The sequence below is a fragment of the Nerophis ophidion genome, linkage group LG07, assembly GCF_033978795.1.
Source record: "Nerophis ophidion isolate RoL-2023_Sa linkage group LG07, RoL_Noph_v1.0, whole genome shotgun sequence".
Classification (NCBI taxonomy): domain Eukaryota; kingdom Metazoa; phylum Chordata; class Actinopteri; order Syngnathiformes; family Syngnathidae; genus Nerophis; species Nerophis ophidion.
This window is the reverse complement of record NC_084617.1, coordinates 475492-494236: the sequence shown is the minus strand read 5'-3', so window position 1 is coordinate 494236 and position 18745 is coordinate 475492. Positions and strand designations below refer to the sequence as shown.

Here is an 18745-nt window from a genome sequence, read left to right as displayed (position 1 = left end):
CATTTCTCTTAATATCTCATTGACAAAATTATTCAACCCCTTGAAGATCATAACTCATAACAGGGAGGGCGGGGCGCAGTGGAAGAGTGGCTGTGCGCAACCCGAGGGTCCCTGGTTCAATCCCCACCTAGTACCAACCTCGTCACGTCCGTTGTGTCCTGAGCAAGACACTTCACCCTTGCTCCTGATGGGTGCTGGTTAGCGCCTTGCATGGCAGCTCCCTCCATCAGTAAGTGAATGTGTGTGTGAATGTGGAAGTAGTGTCAAAGCGCTTTGAGTACCTTGAAGGTAGAAAAGCGCTATACAAGTACAACCCATTTATCATTTATTTATAACTCTTAAGAACAGAATTTGAATAAGGTCTTTTCAATCAGGTGTTTAAAAAACACCTGTAGATGTGATTAGAACCATAACCAGCAACAATTAAACTGATTGAAAAAGACTGTGACACTCAGCTTCTTGTAGATGGTCAATGGTGTATTTGCAACAAGGTGAAGTCCAGGGAGTGGTCAAAGAAGTCAAGAGAGGGGGTCATTTCTCTTCATAAGAAAGGATATGGATAAAAGAAAATAGCAAAGACATTACACATTCCAAGAGAAACAGTTGGGAGCATTATTGGCAAGTTTAAAGCTAAAGGCACAGTGGAAACACTACCTGGGCGTGGTAGAAAAAGGATGCTGTGTGCAACTGCTGTCCGGTATTTGGAGCGTACAGTGGTGAAAACCCCCCGGGTAACAGCTGAGGAACTACAACAGGACATTGCAGAGGGGGGAACGCAGGTTTCGTCCCAGACAATAAGGTGCGCACTACAAGATGAAGGCCTCCATGCCAGAACTCCCAGGCGCACCCCACTTCTGACTACCAGGCACAAGAAAAATAGACTTCCGTATGCCAAAAATCATCTGGACAAACCCCAAAGGTTTTGGGAAACTGTTCTATGGAGTGACGAGACAAAAGTGGAACTCTTTGGGCCTATGAATCAACGTTATGTCTGGAGGAGAAAAAATGAAGCTTACAAAGAGAAGAACACCTCGCCTACTGTTAAGCATGGTGGGGGGTCAATCATGCTCTGGGGCTGTTTCTCTGCCTCAGGTACCGGGAATCTCCAGCGTGTTCAAGGCATTATGAATTCTATTTCCTAGCAGGATATATTAGCTGCAAATGTCATGAAGTCAGTGAGGAAGCTGAGGCTTGGGAGACGTTGGACCTTCCAACAGGACAAGGATCCCAAACATACCTCCAAATCAACATCAGAGTGGTTGCAGAAGAAGGGCTGGAAGACTCTGGAGTGGCCAGACCTAAATCCTCTAGAAAATCTGTGGTGGGACTTGAAGAAGGCAGTTGCAGCACACAAGCCCAAGAATATGAATTAACTGGAGGACTTTGCCCAAGAGGAATGGGCTCAAATACTGTAGATGCTTGCAAGAAGCTTGTGTATCACCTTTGAAGGATGTCATTACTGTTCTACTAAGTACTAAAGATGCATGGAACTAGGGGCTTGAATCATTTTGTTAATGAGATATTAAGAAAAATGTCCTTTTTTGCTATTTTGTAAAATACAGTGTTACAATTGAAGTTGCATTTGTCTATTTGACACATCTTTATTTGACATGACTATAAACAAAATACGGAATAAATGTCCAACTTGTTAGAACACCAAAATTGTGTGGGGGTTGAATCATTTTGATCACATTCATCAACATTAAATACAAAGATATATATATACATATATATATATATATATATATATATATTTGTATTTAATGTTGATGAAGATACAATGTGATGCAGAGGTGTACTTAAAATAATTTTCTAGACAATTGATAGTACAAATCATCGCGGCGCTAGCAGGGGGATGATTTCTTCTCCCGAGGTGAGGCATAACAAAAAATAATTGAGAAGCACTGCTTTAACTGAACACGTTTGCGGTCCAAAACACAGCATTTGTCAATAGAAAGAAGTATGAAATCCTTTTAGTTGCATATTACTTCCACAGAGTCTCCAAGTTTTAGGAAGTCTTCAGTAACAAAGGCGTCCACATCACTGACCTAACTGCATCATAGGCTTCATCAATTATTTTGAGGCCAAAAAACAATTACCACTTCACTTCAACTTAAAGCTAGCATTATCAATCAATCAATCAATGTTTATTTATATAGCCCTAAATCACAAGTGTCTCAAAGGGCTGCACAAACCACTACGACATCCCATTAGTGTCTATTCCGGACAATTAGTGTTTTTATTACCTCCCATTGTTCTCTGTTTGAGTCCGTTTACCTGATGGAGCGTTCCCAACAGTCCACATGACAAAATGATACAAGTATGTAGGATTTGTGCTGATATCCTATGGGTATCAGCCTATATTCAAGACTCCAATATCGCTATAATAGAGAAAAAGCTGTTTTCAAAAAAAAGCTTTCAATTATGCCCCATTAGAAAATGAATGAAGTTGTGCAGAGAGTGAACCCTTCCTAAGAACTTTCCCAGACAGACTTGGTCTAAAATGAAATATGGCCCACTCAGCTCCTGTTACCTGGTAAACATCCGCAGGTCTTCTTGGTTCTGAGCGGAGGGGATGTTGAGAATGAAGTGCCTCTCGTAGTCCGACAGGCTGGCCCAAAGGGTCTCGGTCAACAGGATCCTCTTGTTGAGGGGAGAGTCTCCGCCGGGCGCCAACTCGGCGCTGGAGTTGTCCATGCTCGGGCTGGTCAGGGTCATGTCGTCGCTGCTGGCTGCGCACATCCAACACACACTCAGTTGTCATGCAAACACACACACGCAGTGACAACATACTCGGTGATCCAAAGCTCAGGGCGGTCGGGGTGCTTAGACTTTGGCCCCCGACCCTGGAGGCCAGCGGGAGGTCGTCGTCCCTGGACGCCGGCTCGTCCTTGACAGGCGGCACCATCAGGCAGACGTAGGTGTGCAGCTGGATGAGCAGGCGGCGCTGGAGCATCCACACCACCATCTGGATCAGCTGGGCCTGCCAAGGAGGAGGCGGGGAAACAGGAGATCCTTTGTAAATTCTTAACTGGGTTTGCAGGCTGCACTCCTACCTCCTGTGCAGGAGCCTCCAGAGGGTTCCGGAACTCCGCCAGCGAGACAGGCAGCGAGAACTTTGCCAACATGGAAGGAAGATCGTGACCGGGGAACTTCTGAGCAAAGTGTTCAGCCTGAGGGGAGCATCTGCAGAGAGCCAGCAGCTGCCATTACAGGAGCACACAGAGAAGCTGCAGATGGAGGAGGAGACTCACAGGTGGATGTTGGCGTGAGGAGACAACATATACACGTTGTTCTCACACAGAGGGTAGATGATGATGGCCTTGCCCCAGTACACCAGGTGGGCGGCGATTTGAAAGATCTGACGGTGGGAAAGTTCAACAAACCAACAGTGCAAATATAGTCCACTAGATGGCAGCAAAGACAAATAATCAGTGTGCTCGGTAGTTTTACCAACATTTTATAAAACATCAACATACCTCTTTTTAAAATATGTTTAGTATTCTTTAAAATTATTTGAAATAAAATAACAATTGTTGAGAGTTTTATTCATTTTATTATTTAGAAAAATGTGTAATAAAAAACTTGAAAGAAATAAACAAAATACGGCACAAGGTTATTACAACTTGGATACACAAATACAATCTAAATTAACAACTATTATTAAGTGACTTTTTTTTTTTTTTTTACAAAAATGTATGAACCATTATTGAGGAAACATTGGTAAAACAATACTAATTGTTAAATTAAAACTAATAGTTAATACAGCCATATATAGACACAGCTTCTCATTCTCAACACCACTGATGGTCACAACCAGGTTGATGAAGCAAGACATGACATCATCACTCATCAACCCTGCTCAGGCACACCTGGGGAGTCAAAACCACTTCACCTCTTCAAGCTCATGGAGAGAATGCCAAGAGTGTGCAAAGCAGTCATCAGAGCAAAGGGTGGCTATTTTGAAGAAATTAGAATATAAAACATGTTTTCAATTATTTTTTTATGAAGTACATAACTCCACATGCGTTCATTCATAGTTTTGATGTGACTATCCACAATGTAAATAGTCATGAACATAAAGAAAACACATTGAATGAGGAGGTGTGTCCAAACCTTTGGCCTGTACTGTATATACATTTTTTATTATGTAGTATATATGTATATGTTACATGAAGTAGTATACATATTATATATATAATATTTATACCATATGGTATATATGTATTATGCATATAGTATTTATATTCAATATTTATTTTTATATATGTAATACACTATATATATATATATATATATATATATATACATACATATATATATATACACACATATGATGTAGTATGTGTGTATGTACATATTACATTAAGTAGTATATTTATATATAATATTTATACCATATGGTATATATGTATTATCCATACAATATTTATATTCAATATTTATTTTGCAATATACTGTATATATACATAAAGCTTAAAGCACTTTTTATACTGATGCATGTTACAGCATAAAGTGTTTTACAGCAATTTAAAAGGAAAGCCGCACGCACGCCAACATGCGCACACACACACACACACACACACACACACACACACACACACACACACACACACACACACACACACACACACACCACCATTGACAATAACAAGACATACCATGATTGACTGATTAATTAAATAACACATATGTTTATTAAAAAACATTTTTTTTTTACAAATACATTGTCTTATACAAATATTGACATTAAATTAAAATGTCTAATTATAATATTTGTACAAGAAAAGACATCCCACATAGGATATTTGATGAATGAATCAGTGTGTGTTCATGACAAAGCTCCAGTTTCATTTAGATCAAGTCAGGACTGCCCATCTGGATCAAGTCAGGACTGCCCATCTGGATCAAGTCAGGACTGCCCTTCTGGATCAAGTCAGGACTGCCCTTCTGGATCTAGTCAGGACTGCCCTTCTGGATCTAGTCAGGACTGCCCATCTGGATCTAGTCAGGACTGCCCTTCTGGATCTAGTCAGGACTGCCCTTCTGGATCTAGTCAGGACTGCCCATTTGGATCTAGTCAGGACTGCCCATCTGGATCTAGTCAGGACAGCCCATCTGGATCTAGTCAGGACAGCCCATCTGGATCTAGTCAGGACTGCCCATTTGGATCTAGTCAGGACTGCCCATCTGGATCTAGTCAGGACTGCCCATCTGGATCTAGTCAGGACTGCCCATCCGGATCTAGTCAGGACTGCCCATCTGACAGCAATTGAACTTTAGTAGGGAAAATCCCTTTCCGAACCATCCCATTGCCAAAGTCTTGGCTGGACTTTAAGTGCTGTTTTATATCCCTCTTTTAAGTTTTAACATCAAATAATAGGGACTGTGGTTTTTTGCCTTTCAAATGTATTGCTTGTTTAAATTTATTTCAATAATTGCAAAAAAAAATAGCATTTACTTTTAAAATGATTTAGTTTTGTTTGTATGAAAAAAAGATTCAAAATACAAAAATAGATATTTACATTGAATGTGTTTGTGTGTGCTGGTCTGACCTGAAGCAAGGCCAGGTCAGTGTCCTGGGCCAGCTGCTGCAGGTTTTTCACCGCCGAGCATGTCTTGATGAGGCGCATCATGGCGGGCGAGCAGTCGACGGGAAGTTGGCTCAGTAGTGCCTTCTCGCCTTCCAACAGCAGCAGTGCGTGATAGGGCCTGCAAGCCAGCAAATGATTCCAACATTGATTGATGATTGGCCAGATGAGATTCTTGGCAAAGGTCATAACAGGGAATCAACAGCAGGTGGCAGTGTAACCCAGTCAGTATCAGTGAAGAGCATCTTTACACCCTTTAACAAAAGAATATAAAAGGTCATAACAGGGAATCAACAGCAGGTGGCAGTGTAACCCAGTCAGTATCAGTGAAGAGCATCTTTACAGCCATTAACAAAAGAATATAAAAGGTCATAACAGGGAATCAACAGCAGGTGGCAGTGTAACCCAGTCAGTATCAGTGAAGAGCATCTTTACACCCTTTAACAAAAGAATATAAAAGGTCATAACAGGGAATCAACAGCAGGTGGCAGTGTAACCCAGTCAGTATCAGTGAAGAGCATCTTTACACCCTTTAACAAAAGAATATAAAAGGTCATAACAGGGAATCAACAGCAGGTGGCAGTGTAACCCAGTCAGTATCAGTGAAGAGCATCTTTACAGCCATTAACAAAAGAATATAAAAGGTCATAACAGGGAATCAACAGCAGGTGGCAGTGTAACCCAGTCAGTATCAGTGAAGAGCATCTTTACACCCTTTAACAAAAGAATATAAAAGGTCATAACAGGGAATCAACAGCAGGTGGCAGTGTAACCCAGTCAGTATCAGTGAAGAGCATCTTTACAGCCTTTAACAAAAGAATATAAAAGGTCATAACAGGGAATCAACAGCAGGTGGCAGTGTAACCCAGTCAGTATCAGTGAAGAGCATCTTTACACCCTTTAACAAAAGAATATAAAAGGTCATAACAGGGAATCAACAGCAGGTGGCAGTGTAACCCAGTCAGTATCAGTGAAGAGCATCTTTACACCCTTTAACAAAAGAATATAAAAGGTCATAACAGGGAATCAACAGCAGGTGGCAGTGTAACCCAGTCAGTATCAGTGAAGAGCATCTTTACAGCCATTAACAAAAGAATATAAAAGGTCATAACAGGGAATCAACAGCAGGTGGCAGTGTAACCCAGTCAGTATCAGTGAAGAGCATCTTTACACCCTTTAACAAAAGAATATAAAAGGTCATAACAGGGAATCAACAGCAGGTGGCAGTGTAACCCAGTCAGTATCAGTGAAGAGCATCTTTACACCCTTTAACAAAAGAATATAAAAGGTCATAACAGGGAATCAACAGCAGGTGGCAGTGTAACCCAGTCAGTATCAGTGAAGAGCATCTTTACACCCTTTAACAAAAGAATATAAAAGGTCATAACAGGGAATCAACAGCAGGTGGCAGTGTAACCCAGTCAGTATCAGTGAAGAGCATCTTTACACCCTTTAACAAAAGAATATAAAAGGTCATAACAGGGAATCAACAGCAGGTGGCAGTGTAACCCAGTCAGTATCAGTGAAGAGCATCTTTACACCCTTTAACAAAAGAATATAAAAGGTGATAACAGGGAATCAACAGCAGGTGGCAGTGTAACCCAGTCAGTATCAGTGAAGAGCATCTTTACACCCTTTAACAAAAGAATATAAAAGGTCATAACAGGGAATCAACAGCAGGTGGCAGTGTAACCCAGTCAGTATCAGTGAAGAGCATCTTTACAGCCTTTAACAAAAGAATATAAAAGGTCATAACAGGGAATCAACAGCAGGTGGCAGTGTAACCCAGTCAGTATCAGTGAAGAGCATCTTTACAGCCATTAACAAAAGCCAAAAGTAGTCACCTTGTCTCAATGGGAAATAAAAAGACAATACGATGATCCTTTTCAACTTCTATTCAATTAAATAGACTGCAAAGACAATCTCCTCTCTGAGCTGCCACCCTATGGTGGTAGATCAGTTGGCGTGTCCCAATGATCCTAGGAGCTATGTTGTCCCCTGGTAGGGTCTCCCAAGACAAACTGGTCCTAAGTGAGGATCAGACAAAGAGCAGCTCCAAGACCTTTATGATGAAGACAAATCATTGACCCAGATTTCCCTCGCCAGGACGCGGGTCACCGGGGCCCCCCTCTGGGGCCAGGCCCGGAGTTGGGGCACGATGGCGAGCGGCTGGTGGCCGGGCCTGTCACCATGGGGCCCGGCTGGGCACAGCCTGAAAAGGCAACATGGGTCACCCCTCCATTGGGCTCACCACCCATAGCAGGGCCCATAGAGGTCGGGTGCATTGTGAGCTGGGCGGGAGCCAAAGGCAGGGCACTTGGCGGTCCGCTCCTCGGCTACATAAGCGGCTCTTGGGACGTGGAACGTCACCTCGCCGGGGGGGAAGTGGCCTGAGCTAGTGCACGATGTGGAGAAGTTCTGGCTAGATATAGTGAGACTCACCTCGATGCACAGCATGGGCACTGGATTGATTGATTGATTGATTGATACTTTTATTAGTAGATTGCACAGTAGAGTACATATTCCGTACAATTGACCACTAAATGGTAACACCCCAATACGTTTTTCAACTTGTTTAAGTCGGGGTCCACCTTCATCAATTGATGGTACAAATATATACTATCAACATAATACAGTCATCACACAAGTTAATCATCATAGTATATACATTGAATTATTTACATTATTTACAATCCGGGGGGTGGGATGAGGAGCTTTGGTTGATATCAGTACTTCAGTCATCAACAATTGCATCAACAGAGAAATGTGGACATTGAAACAGTGTAGGTCTTATTTAGCAGGATATGTACAGCCAGCAGAGAACATAGTGAGTTCACATAGCATAAGAACAAGTATATACATTAGAAGTACATTTGATTTGTTTATAATCCGGGGAGATGGGATGTGAATGGAGGAGGGTATTAGTAAAGTGTTGAAGTTGCCTGGAGGTGTTGTTTTAGAGCGGTTTTGAAGGAATATAGAGATGCACTTACTTTTCCACTTGTTGGGAGTGCATTCCACATTGATGTGGCATAGAAAGAGAATGAGTTAAGACCTTTGTTAGATCGGAATCTGGGTTTAACGTGGTTTGTGGAGCTCCCCCTGGTGTTGTGCAAGTAATTTGACATGTACTTCGGTATCAAGGAGGTGTAGCGGATTTTATAGACTAGGCTCAGTGCAAGTTGTTTGACTCGGTCCTCCACCCTGAGCCAGCCCACTTTGGAGAAGTGGGTTGGATTGAGGTGTGATCTGGGGTGGAGGTCTAAAAGTAACCGGATTATCTTATTCTGGGATGTTTGGAGTCTAGATTTGAGGGTTTTGGAGGTGCTGGGGTACCAGGAGGTGCAAGCGTAATCGAAGAAGGGTTGAATGAGAGTTCCCGCTAGAATCCTCAAGGTGCTTTTGTTGACCAGAGAGGAGATTCTGTAGAGGAATCTCGTTCTTTGGTTGACCTTTTTGATCACCTTGGTTGCCATTTTATCACAGGAAAGATTAGCCTCTAGAATGGAACCTAGGTAGGTGATCTCATCCTTCCTGGTGATAACAATGTCACCCACTTTTATAGTGAAGTCACTGACCTTCTTAAGTATCCATACACCTAAGTGTATGGATAGCTTGTTGTCAGCGAGCCAGGTGCAAATATTGAGGAGTTCAGCACTGAGGATTTGTTCCACCTGTGACTTGTCCTTGCCGGATACCAGCAGGGCCGAGTCATCCGCATACAGGAACCAGTTCTCTCGAGAGGGACTGGACTCTCTTTCACTCAGGCGTTGCCAGCAGTGAGAGGCGACGGGCTGGGGAGGCAATTCTTGTTGCCCCCCGGCTCAAAGCCTGCACGTTGGAGTTCAACCCAGTGGACGGGAGGGTAGCCTCCCTCCTCCTTCGGGTGGGGGAACGGGTCCTGACTGTTAGTTGCGCTTACGTGCCAAACAGCCGCTCAGAGTACCCACCCTTTTTGGGTACACTCGAGGGAGTACTTGAGAGTGACCCCCGGGTGATTCCCTTGTCCTACTGGGGGACTTCAACGCTCATGTTGGCAACGACAGTGAAACCTGGAGAGGCGTGATTGGGAAGAATGGCCACCTTTTTTCAGAACCCGAGTGGTGTTTTGTTATTGGACTTTTGTGCTGGTCCCAGACTGTCCATAACAAACACCATGTTCAAACATAAGGGTGTCCATATGTGCACTTGGCACCAGGACACCCTAGGCCACAGTTCCATGATACACTTTGTAGTTGTGTCATCGGATTTGCGGCCTCATGTTTTGGACACTCGGGTGAACAGAGCTTTCTACCGATCACCACCTGGTGGTGAGTTGGCTGCGATGGTGGGGGAGGATGCCGGACAGACCTGGCAGGCCCAAGCGCATTGTGAGGGTCTGCTGGGAACGTCTGGCAGAGTCTCCTGTCAGAGAGAGTTTCAATTCCCACCTCCGGAAGAACTTTGAACATGTCAGGAGGGAGGGGCTGGACATTGAGTCCGAGTGGACCATGATCTGCACCTCTATTGTCGAGGCGGCTGATTGGAGCTGTGGCCGCAAGGTGGTTGGTGTTTTGGGCACATCCCCCCAGTAAATGGACCACGGGGAAGCCCCAGGCAAAGTTGGGAAGACTATGTCTCCCGGCTGGCCTGGGAACGCCTCGGGAACCCTCGGGAAGAGCTGGACCAGGCTGCTGCTTTTTTTTTTTTATCGTGCTGTGTTTGTTGTGTTGTGTTTGCTCGTTTTTCTTGTGTTATCTTTTGACCTGACTACTGTACAAGACTTTGGCTGCCCCTGTGGTACATTTTAAATGTGCTTTATGAATAAAGTTGATTTGATTTGATTTGATCCGACCTCAGATAAGCGGAAGAAGATGGATGGATGGATGGATGCAAAGACAATATATTTCATGTTCACACTGAGAAACACAATTGTTTTTGCAAATAATCATGAAGTAAGAAAGTTATGGCAGCAACACATGGCAAGAAAGGCATTTTTACCAGTGTGTTACATGGCCTTTCCTTTGAACAGGTTTGGGAACTGAGGAGGCACATTTTTGAAGTGGAATTCTTTCCCATTCTTGCTTGATGTACAGCTTAAGTTGTTCAACAGTCTCATGCCGCAGGCCAGTCTAGTACCCGCACTCTTTTACTATGAAGCCATGCTGTTGTAACACCTGGCTTGGCATTGTCTTGCTGAAATAAGCAGGGGCGTCCATGATAACAGCATATGTTGCTCCAAAAGCTGTATGTACCTTTCAGCATTAATGGTGCCTTCACAGATGTGTAAGTTAGCCATGCCTTAGCCACTAATATACCCCCATACCATCACACATGCTGCCTACAACACTTTCACCCTACAACAATCACTAATACACCCCCATACCATCACACATGCTGACTACAACACTTTCACCCTACAACAATCACTAATACACCCCCATACCATCACACATGCTGCCTAGAACACTTTCACCCTACAACAATCACTAATACACCCCCATACAATCACACATACTGCCTAGAACACTTTCACCCTACAACAATCACTAATACACTCCCATACCATCACACATGCTGACTACAACACTTTCACCCTACAACAATCACTAATACACCCCCATACCATCACACATGCTGCCTAGAACACTTTCACCCTACAACAATCACTAATACACCCCCATACCATCACACATGCTGCCTAGAACACTTTCACCCTACAACAATCACTAATACACCCCATACCATCACACATGCTGCCTAGAACACTTTCACCCTACAACAATCACTAATACACCCCCATACCATCACACATGCTGCCTAGAACACTTTCACCCTACAACAATCACTAATACACCCCCATACCATCACACATGCTGACTAGAACACTTTCACCCTACAACAATCACTAATACACCCCCATACCATCACACATGCTGACTACAACACTTTCACCCTACAACAATCACTAATACACCCCCATACCATCACGCATGCTGCCTAGAACACTTTCACCCTACAACAATCACTAATACACCCCCATACCATCACACATGCTGACTACAACACTTTCACCCTACAACAATCACTAATACACCCCCATACCATCACACATGCTGCCTAGAACACTTTCACCCTACAACAATCACTAATACACCCCCATACCATCACACATGCTGCCTAGAACACTTTCACCCTACAACAACCACTAATACACCCCCATACCATCACACATGCTGACTACCACACTTTCACCCTACAACAATCACTAATACACCCCCATACCATCACACATGCTGCCTAGAACACTTTCACCCTACAACAATCACTAATACACCCCCATACCATCACACATGCTGACTACAACACTTTCACCCTACAACAATCACTAATACACCCCCATACCATCACACATGCTGCCTAGAACACTTTCACCCTACAACAATCACTAATACACCCCCATACCATCACACATGCTGACTACAACACTTTCACCCTACAACAATCACTAATACACCCCCATACCATCACACATGCTGACTACCACACTTTCACCCTACAACAATCACTAATACACCCCCATACCATCACACATGCTGCCTAGAACACTTTCACCCTACAACAATCACTAATACACCCCCATACCATCACACATGCTGCCTAGAACACTTTCACCCTACAACAACCACTAATACACCCCCATACCATCACACATGCTGACTACAACACTTTCACCCTACAACAATCACTAATACACCCCCATACCATCACACATGCTGCCTAGAACACTTTCACCCTACAACAATCACTAATACACCCCCATACCATCACACATGCTGCCTAGAACACTTTCACCCTACAACAATCACTAATACACCCCCATACCATCACACATGCTGCCTAGAACACTTTCACCCTACAACAATCACTAATACACCCCCATACCATCACACATGCTGACTACAACACTTTCACCCTACAACAATCACTAATACACCCCCATACCATCACACATGCTGACTACAACACTTTCACCCTACAACAATCACTAATACACCCCCATACCATCACACATGCTGCCTAGAACACTTTCACCCTACAACAATCACTAATACACCCCCATACCATCACACATGCTGCCTAGAACACTTTCACCCTACAACAATCACTAATACACCCCCATACCATCACACATGCTGCCTAGAACACTTTCACCCTACAACAATCACTAATACACCCCATACCATCACACATGCTGACTACAACACTTTCACCCTACAACAATCACTAATACACCCCCATACCATCACACATGCTGACTACAACACTTTCACCCTACAACAATCACTAATACACCCCCATACCATCACACATGCTGCCTAGAACACTTTCACCCTACAACAACCACTAATACACCCCCATACCATCACACATGCTGACTACAACACTTTCACCCTACAACAATCACTAATACACCCCCATACCATCACACATGCTGCCTAGAACACTTTCACCCTACAACAATCACTAATACACCCCCATACCATCACACATGCTGCCTAGAACACTTTCACCCTACAACAACCACTAATACACCCCCATACCATCACACATGCTGACTACAACACTTTCACCCTACAACAATCACTAATACACCCCCATACCATCACACATGCTGCCTAGAACACTTTCACCCTACAACAATCACTAATACACCCCCATACCATCACACATGCTGCCTAGAACACTTTCACCCTACAACAATCACTAATACACCCCCATACCATCACACATGCTGCCTAGAACACTTTCACCCTACAACAATCACTAATACACCCCCATACCATCACACATGCTGACTACAACACTTTCACCCTACAACAATCACTAATACACCCCCATACCATCACACATGCTGACTACCACACTTTCACCCTACAACAATCACTAATACACCCCCATACCATCACACATGCTGCCTAGAACACTTTCACCCTACAACAATCACTAATACACCCCCATACCATCACACATGCTGCCTAGAACACTTTCACCCTACAACAATCACTAATACACCCCCATACCATCACACATGCTGCCTAGAACACTTTCACCCTACAACAATCACTAATACACCCCCATACCATCACACATGCTGCCTAGAACACTTTCACCCTACAGCAATCACTAATACACCCCCATACCATCACACATGCTGACTACAACACTTTCACCCTACAACAATCACTAATACACCCCCATACCATCACACATGCTGCCTAGAACACTTTCACCCTACAACAATCACTAATACACCCCCATACCATCACACATGCTGCCTAGAACACTTTCACCCTACAACAACCACTAATACACCCCCATACCATCACACATGCTGACTACAACACTTTCACCCTACAACAATCACTAATACACCCCCATACCATCACACATGCTGCCTAGAACACTTTCACCCTACAACAATCACTAATACACCCCCATACCATCACACATGCTGCCTAGAACACTTTCACCCTACAACAACCACTAATACACCCCCATACCATCACACATGCTGACTACCACACTTTCACCCTACAACAATCACTAATACACCCCCATACCATCACACATGCTGCCTAGAACACTTTCACCCTACAACAATCACTAATACACCCCCATACCATCACACATGCTGACTACAACACTTTCACCCTACAACAATCACTAATACACCCCCATACCATCACACATGCTGCCTAGAACACTTTCACCCTACAACAATCACTAATACACCCCCATACCATCACACATGCTGACTACAACACTTTCACCCTACAACAATCACTAATACACCCCCATACCATCACACATGCTGACTACCACACTTTCACCCTACAACAATCACTAATACACCCCCATACCATCACACATGCTGCCTAGAACACTTTCACCCTACAACAATCACTAATACACCCCCATACCATCACACATGCTGCCTAGAACACTTTCACCCTACAACAACCACTAATACACCCCCATACCATCACACATGCTGACTACAACACTTTCACCCTACAACAATCACTAATACACCCCCATACCATCACACATGCTGCCTAGAACACTTTCACCCTACAACAATCACTAATACACCCCCATACCATCACACATGCTGCCTAGAACACTTTCACCCTACAACAATCACTAATACACCCCCATACCATCACACATGCTGCCTAGAACACTTTCACCCTACAACAATCACTAATACACCCCCATACCATCACACATGCTGACTACAACACTTTCACCCTACAACAATCACTAATACACCCCCATACCATCACACATGCTGCCTAGAACACTTTCACCCTACAGCAATCACTAATACACCCCCATACCATCACACATGCTGACTACAACACTTTCACCCTACAACAATCACTAATACACCCCCATACCATCACACATGCTGCCTAGAACACTTTCACCCTACAGCAATCACTAATACACCCCCATACCATCACACATGCTGACTACAACACTTTCACCCTACAACAATCACTAATACACCCCCATACCATCACACATGCTGCCTAGAACACTTTCACCCTACAACAATCACTAATACACCCCCATACCATCACACATGCTGCCTAGAACACTTTCACCCTACAACAATCACTAATACACCCCCATACCATCACACATGCTGCCTAGAACACTTTCACCCTACAACAATCACTAATACACCCCCATACCATCACACATGCTGCCTAGAACACTTTCACCCTACAACAATCACTAATACACCCCCATACCATCACACATGCTGCCTAGAACACTTTCACCCTACAACAATCACTAATACACCCCCATACCATCACACATGCTGCCTAGAACACTTTCACCCTACAACAATCACTAATACACCCCCATACCATCACACATGCTGCCTAGAACACTTTCACCCTACAGCAATCACTAATACACCCCCATACCATCACACATGCTGACTACAACACTTTCACCCTACAACAATCACTAATACACCCCCATACCATCACACATGCTGCCTAGAACACTTTCACCCTACAACAATCACTAATACACCCCCATACCATCACACATGCTGACTACCACACTTTCACCCTACAACAATCACTAATACACCCCCATACCATCACACATGCTGCCTAGAACACTTTCACCCTACAACAATCACTAATACACCCCCATACCATCACACATGCTGACTACAACACTTTCACCCTACAACAATCACTAATACACCCCCATACCATCACACATGCTGACTACAACACTTTCACCCTACAACAATCACTAATACACCCCCATACCATCACACATGCTGCCTAGAACACTTTCACCCTACAACAATCACTAATACACCCCCATACCATCACACATGCTGCCTAGAACACTTTCACCCTACAACAATCACTAATACACCCCCATACCATCACACATGCTGGCTACAACACTTTCACCCTACAACAATCACTAATACACCCCCATACCATCACACATGCTGCCTAGAACACTTTCACCCTACAACAATCACTAATACACCCCCATACCATCACACATGCTGCCTAGAACACTTTCACCCTACAACAATCACTAATACACCCCCATACCATCACACATGCTGCCTAGAACACTTTCACCCTACAGCAATCACTAATACACCCCCATACCATCACACATGCTGACTACAACACTTTCACCCTACAACAATCACTAATACACCCCCATACCATCACACATGCTGCCTAGAACACTTTCACCCTACAACAATCACTAATACACCCCCATACCATCACACATGCTGACTACCACACTTTCACCCTACAACAATCACTAATACACCCCCATACCATCACACATGCTGCCTAGAACACTTTCACCCTACAACAATCACTAATACACCCCCATACCATCACACATGCTGCCTAGAACACTTTCACCCTACAACAATCACTAATACACCCCCATACCATCACACATGCTGCCTAGAACACTTTCACCCTACAACAATCACTAATACACCCCCATACCATCACACATGCTGCCTAGAACACTTTCACCCTACAGCAATCACTAATACACCCCCATACCATCACACATGCTGACTACAACACTTTCACCCTACAACAATCACTAATACACCCCCATACCATCACACATGCTGCCTAGAACACTTTCACCCTACAACAATCACTAATACACCCCCATACCATCACACATGCTGACTACCACACTTTCACCCTACAACAATCACTAATACACCCCCATACCATCACACATGCTGCCTAGAACACTTTCACCCTACAACAATCACTAATACACCCCCATACCATCACACATGCTGCCTAGAACACTTTCACCCTACAACAATCACTAATACACCCCCATACCATCACACATGCTGCCTAGAACACTTTCACCCTACAACAATCACTAATACACCCCCATACCATCACACATGCTGGCTACAACACTTTCACCCTACAACAATCACTAATACACCCCCATACCATCACACATGCTGCCTAGAACACTTTCACCCTACAACAATCACTAATACACCCCCATACCATCACACATGCTGCCTAGAACACTTTCGCCCTACAACAATCACTAATACACCCCCATACCATCACACATGCTGCCTAGAACACTTTCACCCTACAACAATCACTAATACACCCCCATACCATCACACATGCTGACTACAACACTTTCACCCTACAACAATCCAGATGTTTCTTTTTCCTCTTTGGTCTGGAGGACACGAGGTCCACAGTTTCCAAAAACACTTTGAAAACTCGTCAGACTTCAGAAGACTTTTCCACTTTGCATCAGTCCATCATAGATGAGCTCAGGCCCAGCAAAGCGTATCTGGGTGTTGTTGATAAATAGCTTTGGCTTCTCATAGCAGAGTTTTAACCTGCATTACAGGGACGGCGTGGCAAAGTTGGGAGAGTGGCGGTGCCAGCAATCTAAGGGTTCCTGGTTCAATCCCCACCTTCTACCATCCTAGTCACGTCCGTTGTGTCCTTGAGCAAGACACTTCACCTTTGCCCCTGATGGGTGCTGGTTAGGGCCGTGCATGCCAGCTCCCGCCATCAGTGTGTGAATGTGTGAAAGTGGAAATAGCGTCAAAGCGCTTTGAGTTCCTTAAAAAAAGGTAGAAAAGCGCTATACAAGTATAACCATTTACAGATGTAGCGACCAACTGTAGTTACTGAAGTGTTCCTGAGCCCATGTGGTGATATCCTTTGCACACCGATGTGGCTTTTTGATGCAGTACTGCCTGAGGGATATCATGTAATATCATGGCTTACGTGCAGTGATTTCTCCACATTCTCTCAACCTTTTGATGATATTACAGAGCGTAGATGGTGAAATCCCTCAATTCCTTGCAATAGCTGCTTGAGAAATGTTGTTCTTAAACAATTTAAACAAGTGGTGACCCTCGCCCCGTCCTTGTTTGTGAATGAGTGAGCATTTCATGGAAGCTGCTTTTATAGCCAATCATGGCACCCACCTGTTCCCAATTAGCCTGTTCACCTGTGGCATGTTCCAAATAAGTCTTTCATGAGCATTCCTCAACTTTCTCACTGTTTTTTGCCACTTGTGCCAGCTTTTTTGAAACATGTTGCAGGCATCAAATTCCAAATGAGCTAATATTTGCAAAAAAGAAAAAAGTGTCAGTGTGAAGATGAAATATCTTGTCTTTGCAGTCTATTCAATTGAATAGAAGTTGAAAAGGATTTGTTGTATTCTCTTTTTATTTTGCATTTACACAAAGTGACAACTTGTCTGCTTTTGGCTTTAGTATAAGAGCATAAGTTAATATTTATATCAGTCATAGAAAACAGGGAAGTTGTTACAGATGCACCAAAAAGTAGGTATTTAAGCCTTCACGAAGATAATCCTGCTTATTATTGGTGTTACTGCTTTTTATTGGATCTCAGTGAATCATGCAGGTTTACCTGATGGCCTTTAGGCTGCGCTCTAACGCCTCAGGTGGGATGTAGTTGCCTCCAATACGATGGATCTTGTGTGGCAAGCAGAAGCTCACCTCCAGCCAATTGTTGATGTGCAATCGCACCACCCCGGTGGTGCAAAGGCTGACAAAACAT

The 18745-nt window shown here is 43.8% G+C and overlaps 1 protein-coding gene and 1 pseudogene across 6 annotated transcripts in view; one reads left to right on the top strand and one right to left on the bottom strand.

The window, feature by feature from the left end:
- Positions 1-18745, top strand: part of LOC133555748 (serotonin N-acetyltransferase-like) — a 446295-nt pseudogene that overhangs the window by 86609 nt on the left and 340941 nt on the right.
- Positions 1-18745, bottom strand: part of nprl3 (NPR3-like, GATOR1 complex subunit) — a 37706-nt gene that overhangs the window by 1210 nt on the left and 17751 nt on the right. For all 6 annotated transcript variants that reach the window (XM_061905059.1, XM_061905058.1, XM_061905060.1 and 3 more), the window contains 6 exons: positions 18596-18733; positions 5556-5712; positions 3255-3361; positions 3057-3186; positions 2794-2983; positions 2534-2732 (listed from right to left, as the gene is read on the bottom strand). In XM_061905059.1, the coding sequence (XP_061761043.1) occupies positions 2534-2732; positions 2794-2983; positions 3057-3186; positions 3255-3361; positions 5556-5712; positions 18596-18733 (921 nt within the window). The remainder of the gene's footprint in view (positions 1-2533; positions 2733-2793; positions 2984-3056; positions 3187-3254; positions 3362-5555; positions 5713-18595; positions 18734-18745) is intronic.